We start from the raw sequence: 17416 nt of genomic DNA on the forward strand, positions 1-17416 counted from the left end.
CAACACACCGTGCCCGTCTCACTCGGCAAGGCTGAGCCATCAATGTTACATTGTACTCAACCGGGGAAGGGAGAGAAGAAACCCACTGCAACTCCTGGTGACCCTTGAATTAGTGATTAGAGAACATGACATTTCTTCCCAAGGCCACCCTTCTGAGGTGGTTCCTGGTTAGCTTTCGGCAGAAGACAGCTCAAATCCCACGAAGAGGAACAGCGACATTTCAAATGTTTTGAACCACTTCCCACCTAGCATGGTTACTGTACTTGGCAGTATTTATGGCACAGCTGTCTCAAAGAAAGAGAGAGCTGTCCTACAAAACAGTGGTGCCAGCAATGACTCCACATTTGGGGGAGGCTTGGACATAAGCAGGACAAGAAGCGATGGAAACTAGTCAAGGAGAGAAGCAACCTAGAACTAAGGAGGAATTTCCTGACAGTTAGAACAATTAACCAGTGGAACAACCTGCCTCCAGAAGTGGTAAAAGCTCCAACACTGGAAGTTTTTAAGAAGAGACTGGACAGCCATTTGCCTGAAATGGTATAGGGTTTCCTGCCTTAGCAGGGGGTTGGACTAGATGACCTCCAAGGTCCCTTCCAACTTTATTATTATTATTATTATTATTATTATTATTATTATTATTATTATTATTATTATTATTATTATTATTATTATTATTATCAGCCTGGGTAGACCACCTGCCCTGCCCCCCTGCCCATTTGCCTGCCTTTTCCCAGACAGCAACCCGGAGGCCCAGAAGCCAATGCCTCCTTAAGTAACACCAGCTGCCTGCAATTAGTGCAGGTTCGCATCCCACCAGGCTCAAGGTTGACTCAGCCTTCCATCCTTCCGAGGTAGGTAAAATGAGGACCCAGATTGTTGGGGGCAATAAGCTGACTTTGTAAAAATGCCGCTGGGGGGAGCAAAAGCCCTAATAAGCAGGCATATACATAGAATGAAGGCTATTGCTAAGCACATTGATGTGTGCTTCTTAGATTGTAAGCCGCCCTGGGTCTTCGGAGAAGGGCAGGATATAAATGGGATTTTTAAAAAAAAGTTCTCTTTGGATAAGTTGTTCTAAGCCACCATCGTAAGGCAAAGAGAATGAAAAAGCTGGCAGAATTCAAATGAAACAGAGAGACAGAGAAATAGAGAATGAGAAAAAGAGAAAAAGAAAGAGCAAGGGGGTGGGGGAAGTTTGCTGGGGAACAAGAGTGAGGGTACCAAACTAGCAGCAGTCTTCACTGCCAACCCCCTTAAAACATACTGTTCCATCGAATAAACCTATTACTACCACTGAATTAAACAGAATGGCTTTTTAAAAATATGCATTTACTGCTCAAAAGAGGCCTTTTTTGTCATCCACAATGGATCTCCTCCCTGGCAGAGACCACAACCAGAGATGGACATGTCAACTTCCACTACTGACCTTCTCTAATCATTTTGCCTAACTGTAGTGTTGCTGCTCTCACAGATCTAGCCATCTTCATTTGGTATGAATGCTCATGTCCTCTCCATTCAGATACCAAGCATGGAAAAACTGCAAATCATTGCCACTGCTATTAAATTATTTTAAATTATTTTTCCTCGCAACAACAGGGTATCTGAAGTGACCTGGAACTCCATGCACCGCAAACAATTGACCATAGAGATGCTAGAGCCTTCTCTGCTCAACTGGGATGTTGGCTGGGTTCTGAATGCGCTTCCAATGCCACACCCCTTGTTTCCCTATGGCTCTGCATTATGAGGTGAGATTTATTAACAGAATACATGCACTCTCACAGGAATGGTTGTCAAAGAACTACCAGAAGAAATACATATGTACGAATGGTATACTAAGGCCAAAGACAGGTTCTCTCCATCTACTATGTGTTTTGGGGTATTGGCAAGACTCTATTCTGGTTTTTTAGAAAGTTTTGGGGGGGAAAGAGGTAGGAACAATTTATTCAAAGCTCTTTAGGCTCCTCTTAGTATTAGAAAATGCCAACATTTCATCATTTTAACTTTTGACTTGAATGCCGGTGTACTTTAATAATGGAGAATTTTTTAAAAATACATATGTAGGCCTTGCCCTCCTACCCGTAGTTTAATTTCTTTGCCTTCAGTTATCTGAGTAGTGAGTTACACAGCACCATCTTTTTCTCCCATCTTTGACAGTTAAAGCCACAGGGGACGTACAGTAACAGCATCAGAGAGAATTTTAATAACCTTTTTTATTTTTATTTTTTAAAGTAAAATAGGTGGATTCAAGTCTACTAGAAGCTTAAAGCACCTCTTTTGCTTTCCAAAATAAGAAATTATATTGTATAAACTGACAGCTCATTGCTAAGTTTCAACGACACATTTTTGGGATCTCCCAAGAGTCCCCCAAAAAGAGGTTCGGAGGCCACTTTTAGCCCGCAGGCTTCCTCCTTCACAGTAACTGCAGATTCTGCAATGCAAAGAACTTGCTCAATTCCAAGCCCATTTTTAATACCGGCATTTACAGATCTATTTAGACAACAGCAAGCAATGCAGTCATTTTGGGGAATGCATGTGCGTGTTATGTTGCAGCCGGTGTGGGTGGCAAGCTAGCTGAAGACGCATCACCTACATGCAGTCCAGGTTCTGGGCAGAAGCCACCACTTCAAATGCCCAGAAAGCAATACCAGAAGACAAGTCCTGTACATGGCAATGGGGGCAGAAAGCCACATCGTCACAACTGTCATGTGTCCAGATAACTTAAGTCAGTTCTTTATGACCTACAGCCCTGCCCCGCCCTTCTCCCCATCCTCTCACAGAGCCACTGGAAAAGTTTCATTTCCTGGCAGAAGCTGTCCCATCAGTGGGGCTTTAGCACAGAATTGCTCGTCAGGGCAAATCAGCAGAGGTTAATTTAGAGCTGGTATCCTCAGCATCTGCAGACTGGTGGGTTATTTGAGGGAAAACTTGTTGCAGAGAATCTGTCAGACAGAAAACATCACTTCACCAGGAAGCAAACTGGTGAGGTTGCCCCGCCGCTACCCTTTCTAGCCTCCAAGACACCATCTGCCTTTTTTGCTGGGCAAATCTAAAATAAAGGCCTGTATGGCTAGTCTGTGAAAACATATGTGGGGTCTATGTGGAAGCTGAATGCATCCCTGGTAATAAAGATGATTTTGAAGGCTGGCGCTTTGCTCTGAGACACGCAACTTTCTTTTTAATAGTGTTTAAAACAGCTGTGAAATAAACCTCATAGAAATGAAAATATCGCTATGCCTCCAATTCAATAACAAGTCTGCTTGGGGAGGGCGGAGCTTCCCTCAGCCCAGGAATGTTCCGGCAAAAAACAGAGTCCTTTTTCGACCTGCCCAGAAACTCCCCTACTGAGTGCAGCAAGCCAGCTGTGCATACTGTCTGCCAGTCCCTCTTGGCTGCAGGGAAAAGCAGAGAAGAGCGGGGCCTGATGTACCCCATATACACCTGGACCGTGGGGGGAGGAAGGAGAGAAACAGCACTTGCAATTCCCAAAATGACTATTCAGACCAGCCTTTATTCTGGGGCAAATGCAGAAAAAAAAACTGCTTATCTATTCTGCTTTCTCCCTGCTGCCCTGTGCTTTTAAGAGCGATATGAGGATCAACCAGCAAAACCTGGTCACGTTCCCTGGAAACACATGGAAAAGAGATCATGTAAAGTAGAAGCGACAACTGCCTGGTGCTCCCAGAAGGATGATTTGGGTTTTTTGGGGGGTGGGGGAGATATCAGGTCATAATGGGTACGAGCAATGATGTCAAGTAGATAGAGCTGTGTCACGCACAGGCAAATAGAGGGTTTTTTTTCTGGTTTGGAAGCATCACAGAGATTGTTCTGTTTTTAACTCCTAAGGCCTACTTTAGAGTATTCACTACAGTATGTTTTGTGTGTGTCCTATCTCAAAATGCAGAAAATGAACAACAGTTTCCCTCCTCTTATCAGGCCTCACTGCCCAGCCCAGCATAGCACCCTCCCACACACCAAGAAATATGGGGATGCAGCCATGCACCAAAAGAGATGGGCTCCATGTTAGATGGGTTCAGATAAGTAATTCTGCTACTTAGAAGTAGAGGTAGAGATTCCCCCGCACATGCGTGCTAGTCGTTTCTGACTCTAGGGGCTGGTGCTCATCTCCGTTTCAAAGCCAAAGAGCCAGCGCTTGTCTCCATGGTCATGTGACCGGCATGTCTAGACGCCAAAGGCGCACGGAACGCTGTTACCTTCCCACCATAGTGCTCCCTATTTTTCTACTTGCATTTTTACGTGCTTTCGAACTGATAGATTGGCAGAAGCTGGGACGAGTAACAGGTGCTCACTCTGTTACGCGGCACTCGGGATTCGACCCACCAAACTGCTGACCTTCTGATCGACAAGCTCAGCGTCCTAACCCACTGAGCCACCGCATCCCTAACACCGCTGTTACTTAGTGAAGCCTTAAAGAGAGTGAAAGGAAGGAGAGGTGAAAGGAAGGAAGACTGCAAGTTGTCCTACCTCTTCTGTTTGTAGGTCAACATGGCCTCTGAAATGGGTAGCTGGTGAGATACATTGGCACCTGTAATGAACTGAGCAACCCGGCCAGGGATGTCCACAGTATCTGGAAAGAGATGGAGAGAGGGGATTGGAGGGGGCACATAATAGAGCACCAGTGAGGCAAACAGCTTCTTAGAACAGATATCCCAGATATCTTTGTTGCTACAGCCAATTAATTCCAGCTCTTACCTGAACTAGGGGCGTCAACTCTGCTAAAGAGCTCTCTCCAGGCCGCATCCAGAAACAGGGTGCTGTATCTATTATCAACTGAACCAAGGTATTTGGCCAAGGGGTGAGAGCCTGGGAAGGATACAGAGCATTTAAACAAAGGGAAGAAAGGGTGGAGGATATAAACAAGATAATTCCCTTATCCTCTCCTTACAAAGTTGAGCCAAAGGTCTAAGCCAGGGGTAGGCAACCTCGGCTCTTTTATGACTCATGGACTTCCTGCTGACTCAGGAATTCTGGGAGTTGAAGTCCATGAGTCATAAAAGAGCCGAGGTTGCCTACCCCTGGTCTAAGCAAACATACAGGAATAGCAAATTGCCTCACCTCCATATTTCTCTAGCCCATGTTTTCTTTTCCTGGTTGGCATAGCTGCTTTGGCATGCTAACAAAAAAGGAAGGAAGGCTCCCCTGGTTTAGCTTTTCAGAACTGGCGCCAGCGGGCAAGACTCTTACCCAAGGGCACCACAAGAAAACGGAGGTAGTTCAGCCAATCAGGAGTCTTGCTGGCTAGTTGCTCCACAAAAAAGCGCAGGACGATGCTCAGATAGCTCTGATCCCCTGCCACAGCCACTTTCACTGGAGGAGGCATGTGGGAATTACAGTTACAGCTGCGGAGGAAGAGAAATTCTGAGAAGTTCGAAGGCTACAGATCGAGGAGAGCAACACCAAAGCCCCGTTATTTATTGCCAACACTCCCCACTGCTTTACCCTCCGTTAGACGGTCCTAGCCTTCCTAACTAGCCAACAGTCTTTTAGATAATGGGAAGCTGTGCATCAATGCCTAGGAAAGCAACGGGCTGTGGAAAGCTGGACCAAATAAGAAGGAATTCCCATCTCTGAAGCTACAACCAGGGTGGCTTCATGGTCTACATAACCAAGTACCAAAGTTCTCAGGCACATGGTTAACTTGGGAAACCAGTCAGAATCTGTTCACCATGGCCTTGGCTGACTATACTCACTATCTCTGAATGCGAGAAACAATTGTGTTGAAGGCAGCCTGGACATCTGCCATGGAGCAGGTGGAGACCATGGGTTGCTTGTGTTCTTGGAGCTGATCACACAGGTACTGCCAATATAAAACAAGAAACATACAAGAAAAGCAGCTAAAACAGACGTGCAGCATCTTTGGTCTCAAAGTTCTCCTATTCTTGACTCTGTAGTTTGAGATCTATTCCTGAGCTAACAGGCTACAAGAAGGACTTATTTGGGATTTAATATGCAAATCTGGTATGATGCTTTTCAGAGCAAAATTATGCCAAAACAGGTCATATTGAATTTATGTGAATGTTCAGCATGTTTGGATTATTACATTGCTTTACGCTCATTTGATACCATACAATTCATTAATTTGCAGAGTTATTTATACATCTGATCTGGCATACTCCTCTGTAAATTTAATTGTTTTAATGTACATTTAATTGTTATAAATGTTTTTCCCCCTTTTTTTGGCCAATCCACTCTGTAAAATCATGAACTGCTTTTCACAAGCAGAGCAGGGGGGTTAGTTAAACGCAACCCTGGTGCAATCAGCTGCCTTCAGGGCTTCCTCACCTGGCCTTGCCACTCTGAGATGTTCACCAGGATGATGCTCTCAGGCAGCTGCTCGTCGGAGACCAGGATCTGGTTGAGCTGATCATACACAGATTTCCGGGGCACCTGCAGCAGCAAAGGAAAGCCATGTTCAGGATAGTTCCAATCCCTGCATCAGGAAAGACCATAAAGGTAGGAGAGACTTTGGCTGTCTTGGGAAAGTTCCAAATGTCTCTACTACTTTGGTTTTCTTTCTCCACGCCCCATTTAAGGCATTTCTCTTCCCCCCTCCCCTCCGTGCCAGGAAAGAGGCTTTCTCACCCCACAAACAGCATCACCCCCAGCACCCCAGCCTAACCTGGCTGTTCTGCCGGGAATCTGGGGAGCCCTCACTGTCCAGGCTACCGGTTCGGTCACTGTGGCTCTTGGAGTTTTGTCTATCCTTGACAGACATACTGCGAGGTCGCCAAAGCTGCTTGTTCTCAGCTTTGCTGAAAGACAAACAGCAGGTTTATCAGCACAGGTTGGGGGAGGATAGGCAGGCCTCAGATGCCCAAAGAAAGTCTCTGCTGTGCTACTGAGCAAAAGCCATCAGTGGCCAGAGCTTCTAAGTCATCAATAGCTATTGAGACCCAAACATAAGAGACTGAAGAGGGGCAGGGAGGCTAAGAAGTGCACCCTAGCAACAGGGATTAACTGGACATTGTAAAACAATATTGTTTGTCAAAGTCTATAAAAATCAACCAAGTGTACCATCACCTATGATTTGAGTATTTATTATGCTATGCCAGTTTGGGGTTGAAAGGGTATCTGGGCAAACATCTTAGGTTTTTGAAGAATTCAAATACCTGAAGAAATCTTAGGCCAAGAATCCATGCCTGAGCCACAGCAGACTTAGGATTTCTACCTGAATATTGGCCCCAAGATGGAAGGACCTCTGCATGGCCAACACAGCCGCTACCTATGCAAGATCAGCTGCCCATTACAGATGGGGCCTTTCTTACCTGGGGGAAACAGTGGCTGGGAACTCCGGCTTGCTTACATTGCTCAGTTGGGCAAGCCTGTCCATGCTGCTCTCCTTCAATACCGTCTCAGCTGCTCCTCCTGGACAGGAATCGTTTGCCTCCAGCTCCTGAGATCATGTGGTTATTATATTTCCAATATGCCCAATAACCAAAGAAATGACGATGCACAGAAAGCATTGGAAAGTCTGTTTGTGGATGTGTTTTGTTTTGGAGCCCCAGAAGAACGTCAAATGGAATGGCTTTATTGGCATGCCTCTGCCCCACCCTGCATGCTTTTTCTTCAACCTCTTCCTACACCTCAATTCACTAATGCACATTTCTACCCCCACTGCTACATCATTACGGCCATCTCTATAGTTCATCCCAGTCAAACAGACAAAAGCAGAAAGAATGCTAACAGGAAGGTTGAATTATGAGTTGTTCCATAGTTTTAAAAAAGAGCCCAATTTAATTTACATGATTCTAGAAGGTGGGGAGAAAATCCTCGACTGTGCCTGCAAAGCTGCAGGTGGTCCTTGACTTACAACCACAATTGTAACCAGAATCTTAGTTGTTGAGCAAAGCAGTTGTTAAGTGAGATGTCACATGACTGCTTCACTCAATGACCACAATTCTGGCATTCCTGAATGAGGTCGTTAAGCACTCTCAGAGATCATTAAACAGGGGAATCCCATGTAAGGCACGTAGGGTGCCTCAGGGGACGGGGGAGACCTTGGGAGACTTGGTGCAGGGTGCATGTTCAGTATCTCTCTGCTCAGGAACTGAAAATCTCCCTGCCAAAATCCAAGCAGGATTTTCAGCCCCTCAGCAGAGAGACACTCACATGTGACCTGTACCAGGTCTCTCAAGGCTTTCTCCACTCTGAGGCACCCGGTGCTCCTTACCTTACCACGTTGCCTCTCTGCTCAGAGCTGAAATCCCTACTTGGATTTCAGTCCCCTTCATCCCTGGGTGCTGGCTGAAAGAGCTCCCTGCCAAAGGATTGCAGCTCCTTGTCTGCTTTGATTTCATTAGGGTCTCCCTTTGGATTTGGATGTGGATTTCAACAATCCAAGTAGACATGGAGATGAAATCCTTTGGCAGGGAGCTCTTTCAGCCAACCCTCAGAGATGAGAAAGAGTCCTCTTGGCAGGCTTGCAAGCATCTCTGCACTGACTTTCTGGGGAAGCCAGCAGAGAAGACTGCAAACGGCAAAGTGCAAACTGGTTACCCAGAAGCCAGATCGTGATCACGAGACTGTAGGGTGGTAATGCAATATTTTGCAATGGTCAGAAGTGCTTTACAGGCTGCACAGCACCCTTGCCAAAACCATCATTAATTCAAACCATCATTAAGCAAATGGTCATAAGTCAAGGACTACCTGTACAAATAAAGAATATGTGATTCCACTATGCAATGAGGTGGTGGGATGAATCAACAACTGAAATGGCCAGCAGAATGTATCAATCAAACAGAGCTATGTACAACCATTGTGTTTCCTAAATTCCCTTCATTCCATCCACCACTGCTCCAGTATATAGAAATACCAGCAAGAGCTCTAAATGTTTCAGTACCCACAGAGACTGTGGATGTAGATAAGAGTAGAAGAAAGCACAGGGTACTTTTCTTCATGTAAATTAGTATTGGGGAGTAGTAGCCAGAATACACAGAGTGGATGACTAGTGCATAATGCTAGTATATATCTAGCACGGATACAGAAAGATTAATGCTAGAATCTCCCCAGAGATTGCCAATGTATCTCAAGGGCTCCGTGAGTCATTTTCTCCCACCACCTCTAAAGCTGCTGCTCACAGGGACATTAGAACGGACTGAAGCAGGAAGATGCTCAGACCAACCACTTACAAATGCTTAGTTTATGAAAGATAAAGTTTATACTGCTCTAAAAAATTCTCCTTTGTTTGGAGAAGGGTTATTCATGAAAAACAATCACCCAGAGTAAGCGTCTCTTTATTGTGAGCTAATGAGTTTCTGATGGGTCAAAGCAAAAAACAACACAAACACCCTGCTGCTGTATGACCCGGTGTGGCAGGGTCCCATGAGTAAGCAGCAAAGGTTGGGCACATCTGCATAGCAGGGGCCAACCATCCCAAAATCCCTGCAGCAGGAGAGATGGAAAGTTTGTTTTAGCTTAGGAACACTCAAATGTACAGTATTTGGAAATCTGGACCCAAAGACTGTTCTGTTCCCAGTGGAATACCTATCATTTGCCCAGAATAAGTGTCAGACTGATGGCCACTGACAACTAGGGATCAGATGAGCAACATGAAGAAAACCATTTGCTCATTTGGATAAACTCCCAGATCAGATGGGGTGGCAAAAACTTCGTAAAACAGCCAGGAAAGGAGAGGACTCACCATAGCTGCATTTTCCACAGCAGCCTCATCTTGGGTGCGTGGGATACCCACTTTCCACTTCTCTGCTTCTCCCTGGGAGAGTGGGCAGAGAGCAAGCAGGCATGGGGGAGGGAAGAAGAAAATGGATGAGTAGTGACAACTTTGCATCCATGAAATCTTAGGAGCAGAAGCAGAGGTATTCCAGACATAGGAAGAACAGGCACACGTCAAAACACACTGTGCTTTCTCATTGTCCAGAATATTGGAAACAGACCCATGGGCCACAGAAGAGGTTGTAGAGGAAAATAGCCACCCTCCCTTTCATTTGGTCACTGCAGGAACCCAGGGGGCCCAGCTCAGTAAGTTTGGTTGGCTTGCTCCTATCCTACTTCTTCTAAATTGGAAAAAAGAAGCTCATTAAGGAAAGACAGAAGAAGGAAAAGCAAATGCATGTAGTGGGAATTGTTATTAAAGCACAGATGGGCAAACCAGAAAGTCGGGGGAAGGAAGGAAGGAAGGAAGGAAGGAAGGAAGGAAGGAAGGAAGGAAGGAAGGAAGGAAGGAAGGAAGGAAGGAAGGAAAGGAAGGAAGGAATAACAACTCACAGGGCTGCCCGACTCTCGCTCCTGCCCTTTTTGGCTGTGCAGACTGCTGATCTCAGTCTGGGAACCAGAGTGAGAGACGCCCTCAAAGAAGCGCCTGCAGAAGAAACAGACAGACAGACAGAGAGACAGACAGACAGACAGAAAGAGAAATGAGGGAGAAGTGAAGTCACCATTACCCAAGCTTGAATTCCACCCCGTTCTCTATCCCCATGGAGCACCACAAGCAAACCCATCACCAAAGCCCTAGTCCAGGGGTAGGCAACCTTGGCTCTTTTATGACTCATGGACTTCAACTCCCAGAATTCCTGAGTCAGCTATGCTGACTCAGGAATTCTGGGAGTTGAAGTCCATGAGTCACAAAAGAGCCGAGGTTGCCTACCCCTGCCCTAGTCTTTCAGCAACACAAAAAGACAGTTGGAAGGGAGGGAGGGATGATCCTTGTAAGCAAAGGGGTTTTAAAGTGTCACTTTCAACAGAGAAGGAAATACAATAGAGCAAAGCACTTCTACTTCCAGCTAGAACAAGTATATTCTCCCCAACTAACTAGATTCTCTCTTCAAGTAACTGAATCTGCAGAAGAAAGAGGACAGCTATTGTTCAGGTTAGGTTTGAAATGACTGGGGGGAAAAAGATAAAATGCAAAACTGAAAGTTAACTCAGAAATCATAGGAAGAGAAACTAAGTAAGTCTGCTTTGGCTCAAACTTTCAATTTTATTTTGTAACAAATATGCACCAACAGCACAACTAAAGGATAAGATCTACATAGCAGATGGGTCTAGCTCCTGAGGGCTATTGCACAGCATTAAAGATACTGCTGGGTTTAGGTAAGATTGAGTCGCATTATTTCTATCGGAAGAAAGAGTTGGGAGATATGGATGTTTACTCAAATCTATTTGCAAGAACTCAAGAGTACGTGATTCTTTGTAAAGATATTGCATTTCCAATATCTGAAAAGGAGCAGTTTAAAGTATCTGGTGAACACAGGTACTGCCTACACAAGATGGAATCACCCAAACAAGCTAAGATTTTTTTTCCAGATTTCACATTATACATACGAAGACTTTTGCAAGGAACCTATCTCATTTTACATTTTAACCTTTATATATTGTTTCTATTTTTTAATAGTTTACTGTAAACTGCCAAGTCTCTCTGTGAGGGAGATGGCAGTTCCAAAATGTGATAATAAATAAAAATAAATGCTGATAGGTAAACATACTTGCGATGTGCATGTTTTATGCATGTATATCCCCATAACTCCTTTACAATACCATGCATATGCCAGGGAATACCCGCAAAGGCCCATAACCTCAAAGCAAGCTCTACTGAGAGACTGATCTTAGTGTAAAACAAAAGAAAGCTAATGCTTTATACTCTAAGGCAGGGGTGTCAAACTCAATTTCATTGAGGGCCGCATCAGCACTGCGGTTGCCCTCAAGGGGCCGGGTGGGTATGGCCAGGGTGGGCGTGGCCTACTGGGTGGGCGTGGCTAGAGTGCATATGGCCTATTGGGTGGGCGTGGCCAGCTCTATATCGTTCGCATCAAGGGTGCCTATGGGGGCCTGGGCAGGAGTGGGACAGATCTGAGGGTCTCTGGCAGAAGGAGGGTCTCTGGGCCAGGGCCAAGGCAGTGGGGGCCGTTCCCTCACTGTTTCCAGGATGGCTTCGTGGGCTGCATGAAACCACTTTGCGGGCCGGATCCAGCCCCGGGGCCTTGTGTTTGACATGTCTGCTCTAAGGAGAAGTCCCATCAACTGGCAATTCCCATATGCTTCTAACCATCTAACAGTAACTCACTCAGATCAAACTGACAGTTCTTCAAAGATGGAAACATCTGAGCAAATAGATCTCTGGTGGAACTAATTTCAAGGATATTGTCTTAAAAGTGTCATCTCAAATACCAAAAAGCCCAATCCAGGGGTTTATAAAAAGGCATCACTGTATCAGTATCTGCGCTGAATAGATAAGAGAATTTTTCTCAGTGGAAAAAGAAGGAGACACTCTCCCCCTTTTCTCAGGTCACTGATGAACTGGAGAACATTTTCAAACTTGCAGGTCAAATACAACCTCTCTTTGTGGATTAATTTGCAAGGCCGTTTTCCTGGACATTTGAGATGTGCATTATGCACCTCCGTTATCTATGCCTCAAATATGATACAGATAAGAACATCCCTAGCTATTTATCCACTATTAATGAAACAAAGGTATGGGAGGTTGTGCAGATATGACCTTCAGGAATGAGGGGAACCATTTCTAAAATATTTGCTACCTTGGGAGAAACAGGCACGGCACCGCTGGAGAAGCTCCAAGAAAGTAATACCCCTGTTTCCTACTTTGTAAGCAACCAGTCAGATATTCCTCAAAAGTTTTTTATACCAGCCAGCCAGTAAAAATAAAAATTGAACATTGTTCCTCTGAGTGTGCTACAACTCTCAATCATAGAAGCTACAGCTGCACCCAACTGTAAAACACCAGATCAGAAACGTCTGCTTATCCTTTTCAGTAAGACAACATTCAATTCCATCTATGCTCTGGTTGTCCACTGAGCTTTTCCCAATAGTGAGATTTGGAGAACGAAGAGATACAGATTAACTAGAGATCTATTCTATCACTCAGATTACCGCTAAATCCTCCTAAAGATTAATAAAATTGGAAGCCTGTCCTCATGAAAGAAAAACCAGGTGAAAACACTAAAAGAGATAGTCCATCATTTCCTCAGGCAAATACCAAAATACGAAATTCATCACCATTCTCTCTCTGTTTTGCCCATCATTTGTAAAGCAGACTCAGCATAACTGCCACAGAGGAACTTGGCTACTTCATCAATCCCTGCTGGTCTGTTGTGGCTTACGCAGGGCTCTTTATTAGCCTGTCACATTTATGGTCCGAATCAAGCTATTCCCATCTATCACCAAATTACTTTATGATCTGAAGTCTCCCCTTTCCCAGCAAATGAATCACAAATGCAGAAACTGTGTCTTGCAAATAATCAGCCCAGCTGCATGAGGGGGAAGGAAAGTTAGGGCTGCCACCCCAAATACAGCTCTCTGGGACTGAGTCTCAGTGAACTCACTGGGGCCTGGTCTGGAGTAGACATGCAAAGGATTCCTGGCTGAGTATGGAGTTATTTGCATTTTGGAGGGAATGTTGAGAGACTGAAATCCAAAGGAAATCTTTGCAGGACAAATGTTTCCTGTCACAATTCATCAAGCCAGTCTCAGTGGCTTTTCATCTGAGTTCTTACCTCAAAGTTGGTTTAGGAGTGCTATGAACACTTTCATTATCTTCAATCTCAGGGCCGCTGTCACTATTGTTGCATTCCTCAAGGCTGTCATACAGCAGACCCAGGTCTTCCTCCACTTCTTGGGCCTGATCCACTGGGTCAGAATCCAAAACCTGTAGATCCCAAACCAAGGTGGAGAAAAAAAAATGATACAGCAACATAAAGTACCTAATTTTATCAGTTAGCTCATATTTACTTTTTATATTTATTACATGTAAAAAACATACCAAAATTTAAAATTCTCCTTGCTGATGCACTAGGGCAGGGGTCGGCAACCTCGGCTCTTTTATGACTCGTGGACTTCAACTCCCAGAATTCCTGAGCCAGCATAGCTGGCTCAGGAATTCTGGGAGTTGAAGTCCACGAGTCATAAAAGAGCCGAGGTTGCCGACCCCTGCACTAGGGTAAATAGAACTACATATATATGAACCACTGAAATTGACTGCTATGAAGTCATTTTTTAAAATTGGTTTTTATAACAGCATTGTAGCTTTGATGTGTCTCCGAAACACATGGAGAAAAAACAGCATATTACTTTTTATTACAAAAAGAAAATAAATTTAAGCACTCCTAAGAATGAAATTAAGTAAGCAAAGACCAGTAAAAACAACACCAGCAGAGGTCTATATTGTCAACCAAAGACTAACAGTTAATGCCATTCAGAGGCTTATTCTTTTGTTTGAAGAAGAACTTTTAACTCATAAAATAGGTTACAAACACCACACAAATCTGAATAGAATCTGTATAGTATTAGGAAGGGCAATAATATTGCATCTTTGGGCTTTATGATGTTATATGTTTATGTTTCTGAGGAAGGGCAATTGTGACAGAAGCCAATGAAACTCAATCTTACCCCAATTCTCAATATGGAAAACCATATCATAAGAACTCTTCTACCAATTGTACTACCTGATTAGTGCCTCTTTTAACAGATGAAGAGGATCAAACACAGCTTCATTACAAATGGTTATTTCTGGACACTTCCTGAATTTATGGTTATGTAATGATTCTATTATCCTGTGTGACTTGAGGGTACAATAGTAAAGAGATGAGAGAGAGAGAGAGAGAGAGAGAGAGAGAGAGAGAAAACTTGGACTCAAATTAATAATCATAAAGCAGGAATGGACAATTTTTAAAAGACCGTGGGCCACAACCACAACTTAGTTTCTTGATCATTCAGAGGCTACAACAAGTCACTTATGAAGGGATAGACTTTTTTTATATATATACATTTGGGAAATTACAACAGAAATGGGAACAGGCCTCTGCAGAGCAACTGATGTAGTGGACTATGATTTATAAAAGCTCATGAGAAAATCTTAAAAAGTGCCACAGAATTTTTTGTTGGTTTTGCTGAAAAAGTCTAACATAACTACAGCTCTATAGAGGCTCTGAAAGAAAAAGGAAGAAATAGTTTGTACCCTAAGTGTATTAATCTTAGAAATGTCTTTAACGTTCTCTATATTTTGAAAATGTTACTGATCAGTCCCACAGAGGTTAAGCACAAGCCTTTATCCTGCAAAATAAAACATCTCTGATCCTGAAGAAGCCTCCCCAAGGCTACCCAGCTCAACACCTCTGCCAAACACTCCACCGTGGAAGTATTTACAAACTAGAGACACACAGAGAGAATGAGTGATTGCATGCAGAAGCCTAATCCAGGCCATCAAGTTGGGGGAAAGGAATGCTCCCTCCTCCTGAAAAACTTGGAAATTAAGTTCAATGGGATCAAAGTTTTATCTTGATAACCAAAGCAAAGGATTTGCTTTAGGCTCTGCAGCGTTAAAGGTAAAGGTAAAGGTTCCCCCGCACATGCGTGCTAGTCGTTTCCGACTCTAGGGGCCGGTGCTCATCTCCGTTTCATAGCCGAAGAGCCAGCGCTTGTCCAAGGACGTCTCCGTGGTCATGTGGCCAGCATGACTAGATGCCAAAGGCGCACGGAACGCTGTTACCTTCCCACTGTAGTGGTCCCTATTTTTCTACTTGCATTTTTATGTGCTTTCGAACTGCTAGGTGGGCAGAAGCTGGGACGAGTAACAGGCGCTCACTCTGTTACGCGGCACTCGGGATTCGACCCGCCAAACTGCCGACCTTCCAATCGACAAATTAAAGCCCAATTACAGAATCACCAATAACCAAATAATTCTGGGAGAATGTCTTTCTACCATCCTGAGATAGCGTATATAGTGTACACGAAGTGTGTCTCCTAATGCTCAGGGATCAAAGGAGCTACAAGCTTTCCCTTTCCTGGGTTGTAACTCATACCCAGTGCTGCCAGCTGTTATGAAACAATGAAATGCGGTCAGCAATATTAGTCAATCAAATCTTTCAGGTTTTGATGACCTGAGGCCAGCACAGGAACCAAACAGAAAGGATAATAAATAATATAATAAGGAGTAGCACTTTGGCTATTGGGTGGTTCACACCCAAATTTGCGGGGGGAGGTCTACAGGAGAAGGCATTAAAAGAGCATGTTGATGGCACTGATACCTATTACTATTGCGGCAAGCTGTGAATGCTAAATGAAGACAGTAAAAAATTATTAACCTGGGAGAAAAAAACACAAGTGGAAGTAACGGGAGGAGGCTCAATCCTCTTGTGCATGAAGAATGAAGTAGAAACTACCGCACTGAAAAATCTTTACAGTACATTCAGAAAGGAATGGAGAAATCTGTGGCCCCTCCAGAACTGATCAGATTCCAACTTGTAATAGCACCAGGCAGCATGATCAAAGACGGGAGTTGCAGCCTGCAGCATCTGAAGGCCACAGGCTTCTCCCAGTCTACTGCTCTTGTTGCTGCATTTGAAAGCACATTGAATTAGAGCGTGCAAATACAAGGATCTCTTTGGTGGGATTCTACTGCATTCCTGGTATGGCCACACACGCACCTTGGTCACAAGAGTGCCAGTTAGAGTTTCTGCAGTAGATACCTACAAGAAATTGCACGGTCATGTCTACTAAATATGACTAAACTATATTTCTACAAAGTATATCAAACTAGCTTTGTCCATGCTAACCACTGCTCAGATAGTCAATGTTCTGCTCTGAGGCAGATATGCAATTCATTCAGTAGGATAACAAATTATGTTGTAGTGGTATGTCAGTCTAAAATAACCTTTTACATTTATGATGTAACTTATCTAGAGTCACTCAGTGAGATGGGTGGTATAGAAATTTAATAAATAAATAAAAAACCTCAAACTTGGAAATAATGAATCTGCCACAGAATTGAATATAAGATGGAAAGCATTTTTTTTTAGATTCTACTTCCAGGTTTGTGCTCCATCCAAAATTTGGGTTTCTCTTAGCATAAATGTTAACATTTAAGTAATGGATTAGACTATAATTTTTTTACTTTAAGTTATATTTCATATTGTGCTCATCACTGACACTAATATTCACTTCACAGCCTTCTGGCTAAGATCAAGTACGATTTAATTAATCTTATAATGCATGTAAATCTCTTATTTATTTGCGTTGTGCTTTTCCTTCCCCTCTTCTTTCGTTTATGACTTTTCCTCCTTTTAAAATATTCAGTAAAAATGTTCAAAAAATATTGAGTGAAGAGGGAAAATAATCTGCCTCTGCATCTATCTGAAACCAATTTCCTTACCTCATCTGTCACTTTAAACCTCTTCAGCAAGGCAACAAATTTCTGCTTGAAGTTTGGTTGCTAAAATATAAAAGAAGTTGAAAGGAAACAGATTCAGCAATAGGCACAGAGTCTTTTTTTGCTACCTCCCTGGACTACCACACATTCTTTAATTGGCCCATCTTGCCATTTTCTCCGCAGCAGAACTAAAACATTGCCCAAATACAGAATCAAAATGACCTATCAGCAGCCCAGACCCAAACTTCCAAAGGGAAAGGATGAGCAATCCCTTGGGAATAG

At 43.7% G+C, this 17416-nt stretch overlaps 2 protein-coding genes across 4 annotated transcripts in view; one reads left to right on the forward strand and one right to left on the reverse strand.

Moving 5' to 3' along the window:
* Nucleotides 1–1648, forward strand: part of CUL7 (cullin 7) — a 41877-nt gene extending 40229 nt beyond the window's left edge. Inside the window, exon 28 of the mRNA XM_083373476.1 lies at nt 1597–1648. Coding sequence (XP_083229602.1) covers nt 1597–1605 — 9 coding nt within the window. The 3' untranslated portion in view covers nt 1606–1648. The remainder of the gene's footprint in view (nt 1–1596) is intronic.
* The window catches only part of LOC310646835 (phosphofurin acidic cluster sorting protein 2-like), a 290543-nt gene that overhangs the window by 135831 nt on the left and 137296 nt on the right, over nt 1–17416 (reverse strand). For all 3 annotated transcript variants that reach the window (XR_014493775.1, XM_083373584.1, XM_083373583.1), the window contains exons 8-18: nt 17138–17197; nt 13485–13636; nt 10243–10336; nt 9659–9730; nt 7284–7411; nt 6638–6770; nt 6301–6405; nt 5709–5815; nt 5203–5357; nt 4711–4821; nt 4483–4585 (exon numbers count right to left, since the gene is read on the reverse strand). Coding sequence is in view for 2 of the 3 variants with exons in the window: in XM_083373584.1 (XP_083229710.1) it covers nt 4483–4585; nt 4711–4821; nt 5203–5357; nt 5709–5815; nt 6301–6405; nt 6638–6770; nt 7284–7411; nt 9659–9730; nt 10243–10336; nt 13485–13636; nt 17138–17197 (1220 nt within the window). In the remaining variant the exon portion in view is untranslated. The remainder of the gene's footprint in view (nt 1–4482; nt 4586–4710; nt 4822–5202; nt 5358–5708; nt 5816–6300; nt 6406–6637; nt 6771–7283; nt 7412–9658; nt 9731–10242; nt 10337–13484; nt 13637–17137; nt 17198–17416) is intronic.

This window comes from Vipera ursinii (genome assembly GCF_947247035.1).
Source record: "Vipera ursinii genome assembly, chromosome: 1".
Classification (NCBI taxonomy): domain Eukaryota; kingdom Metazoa; phylum Chordata; class Lepidosauria; order Squamata; family Viperidae; genus Vipera; species Vipera ursinii.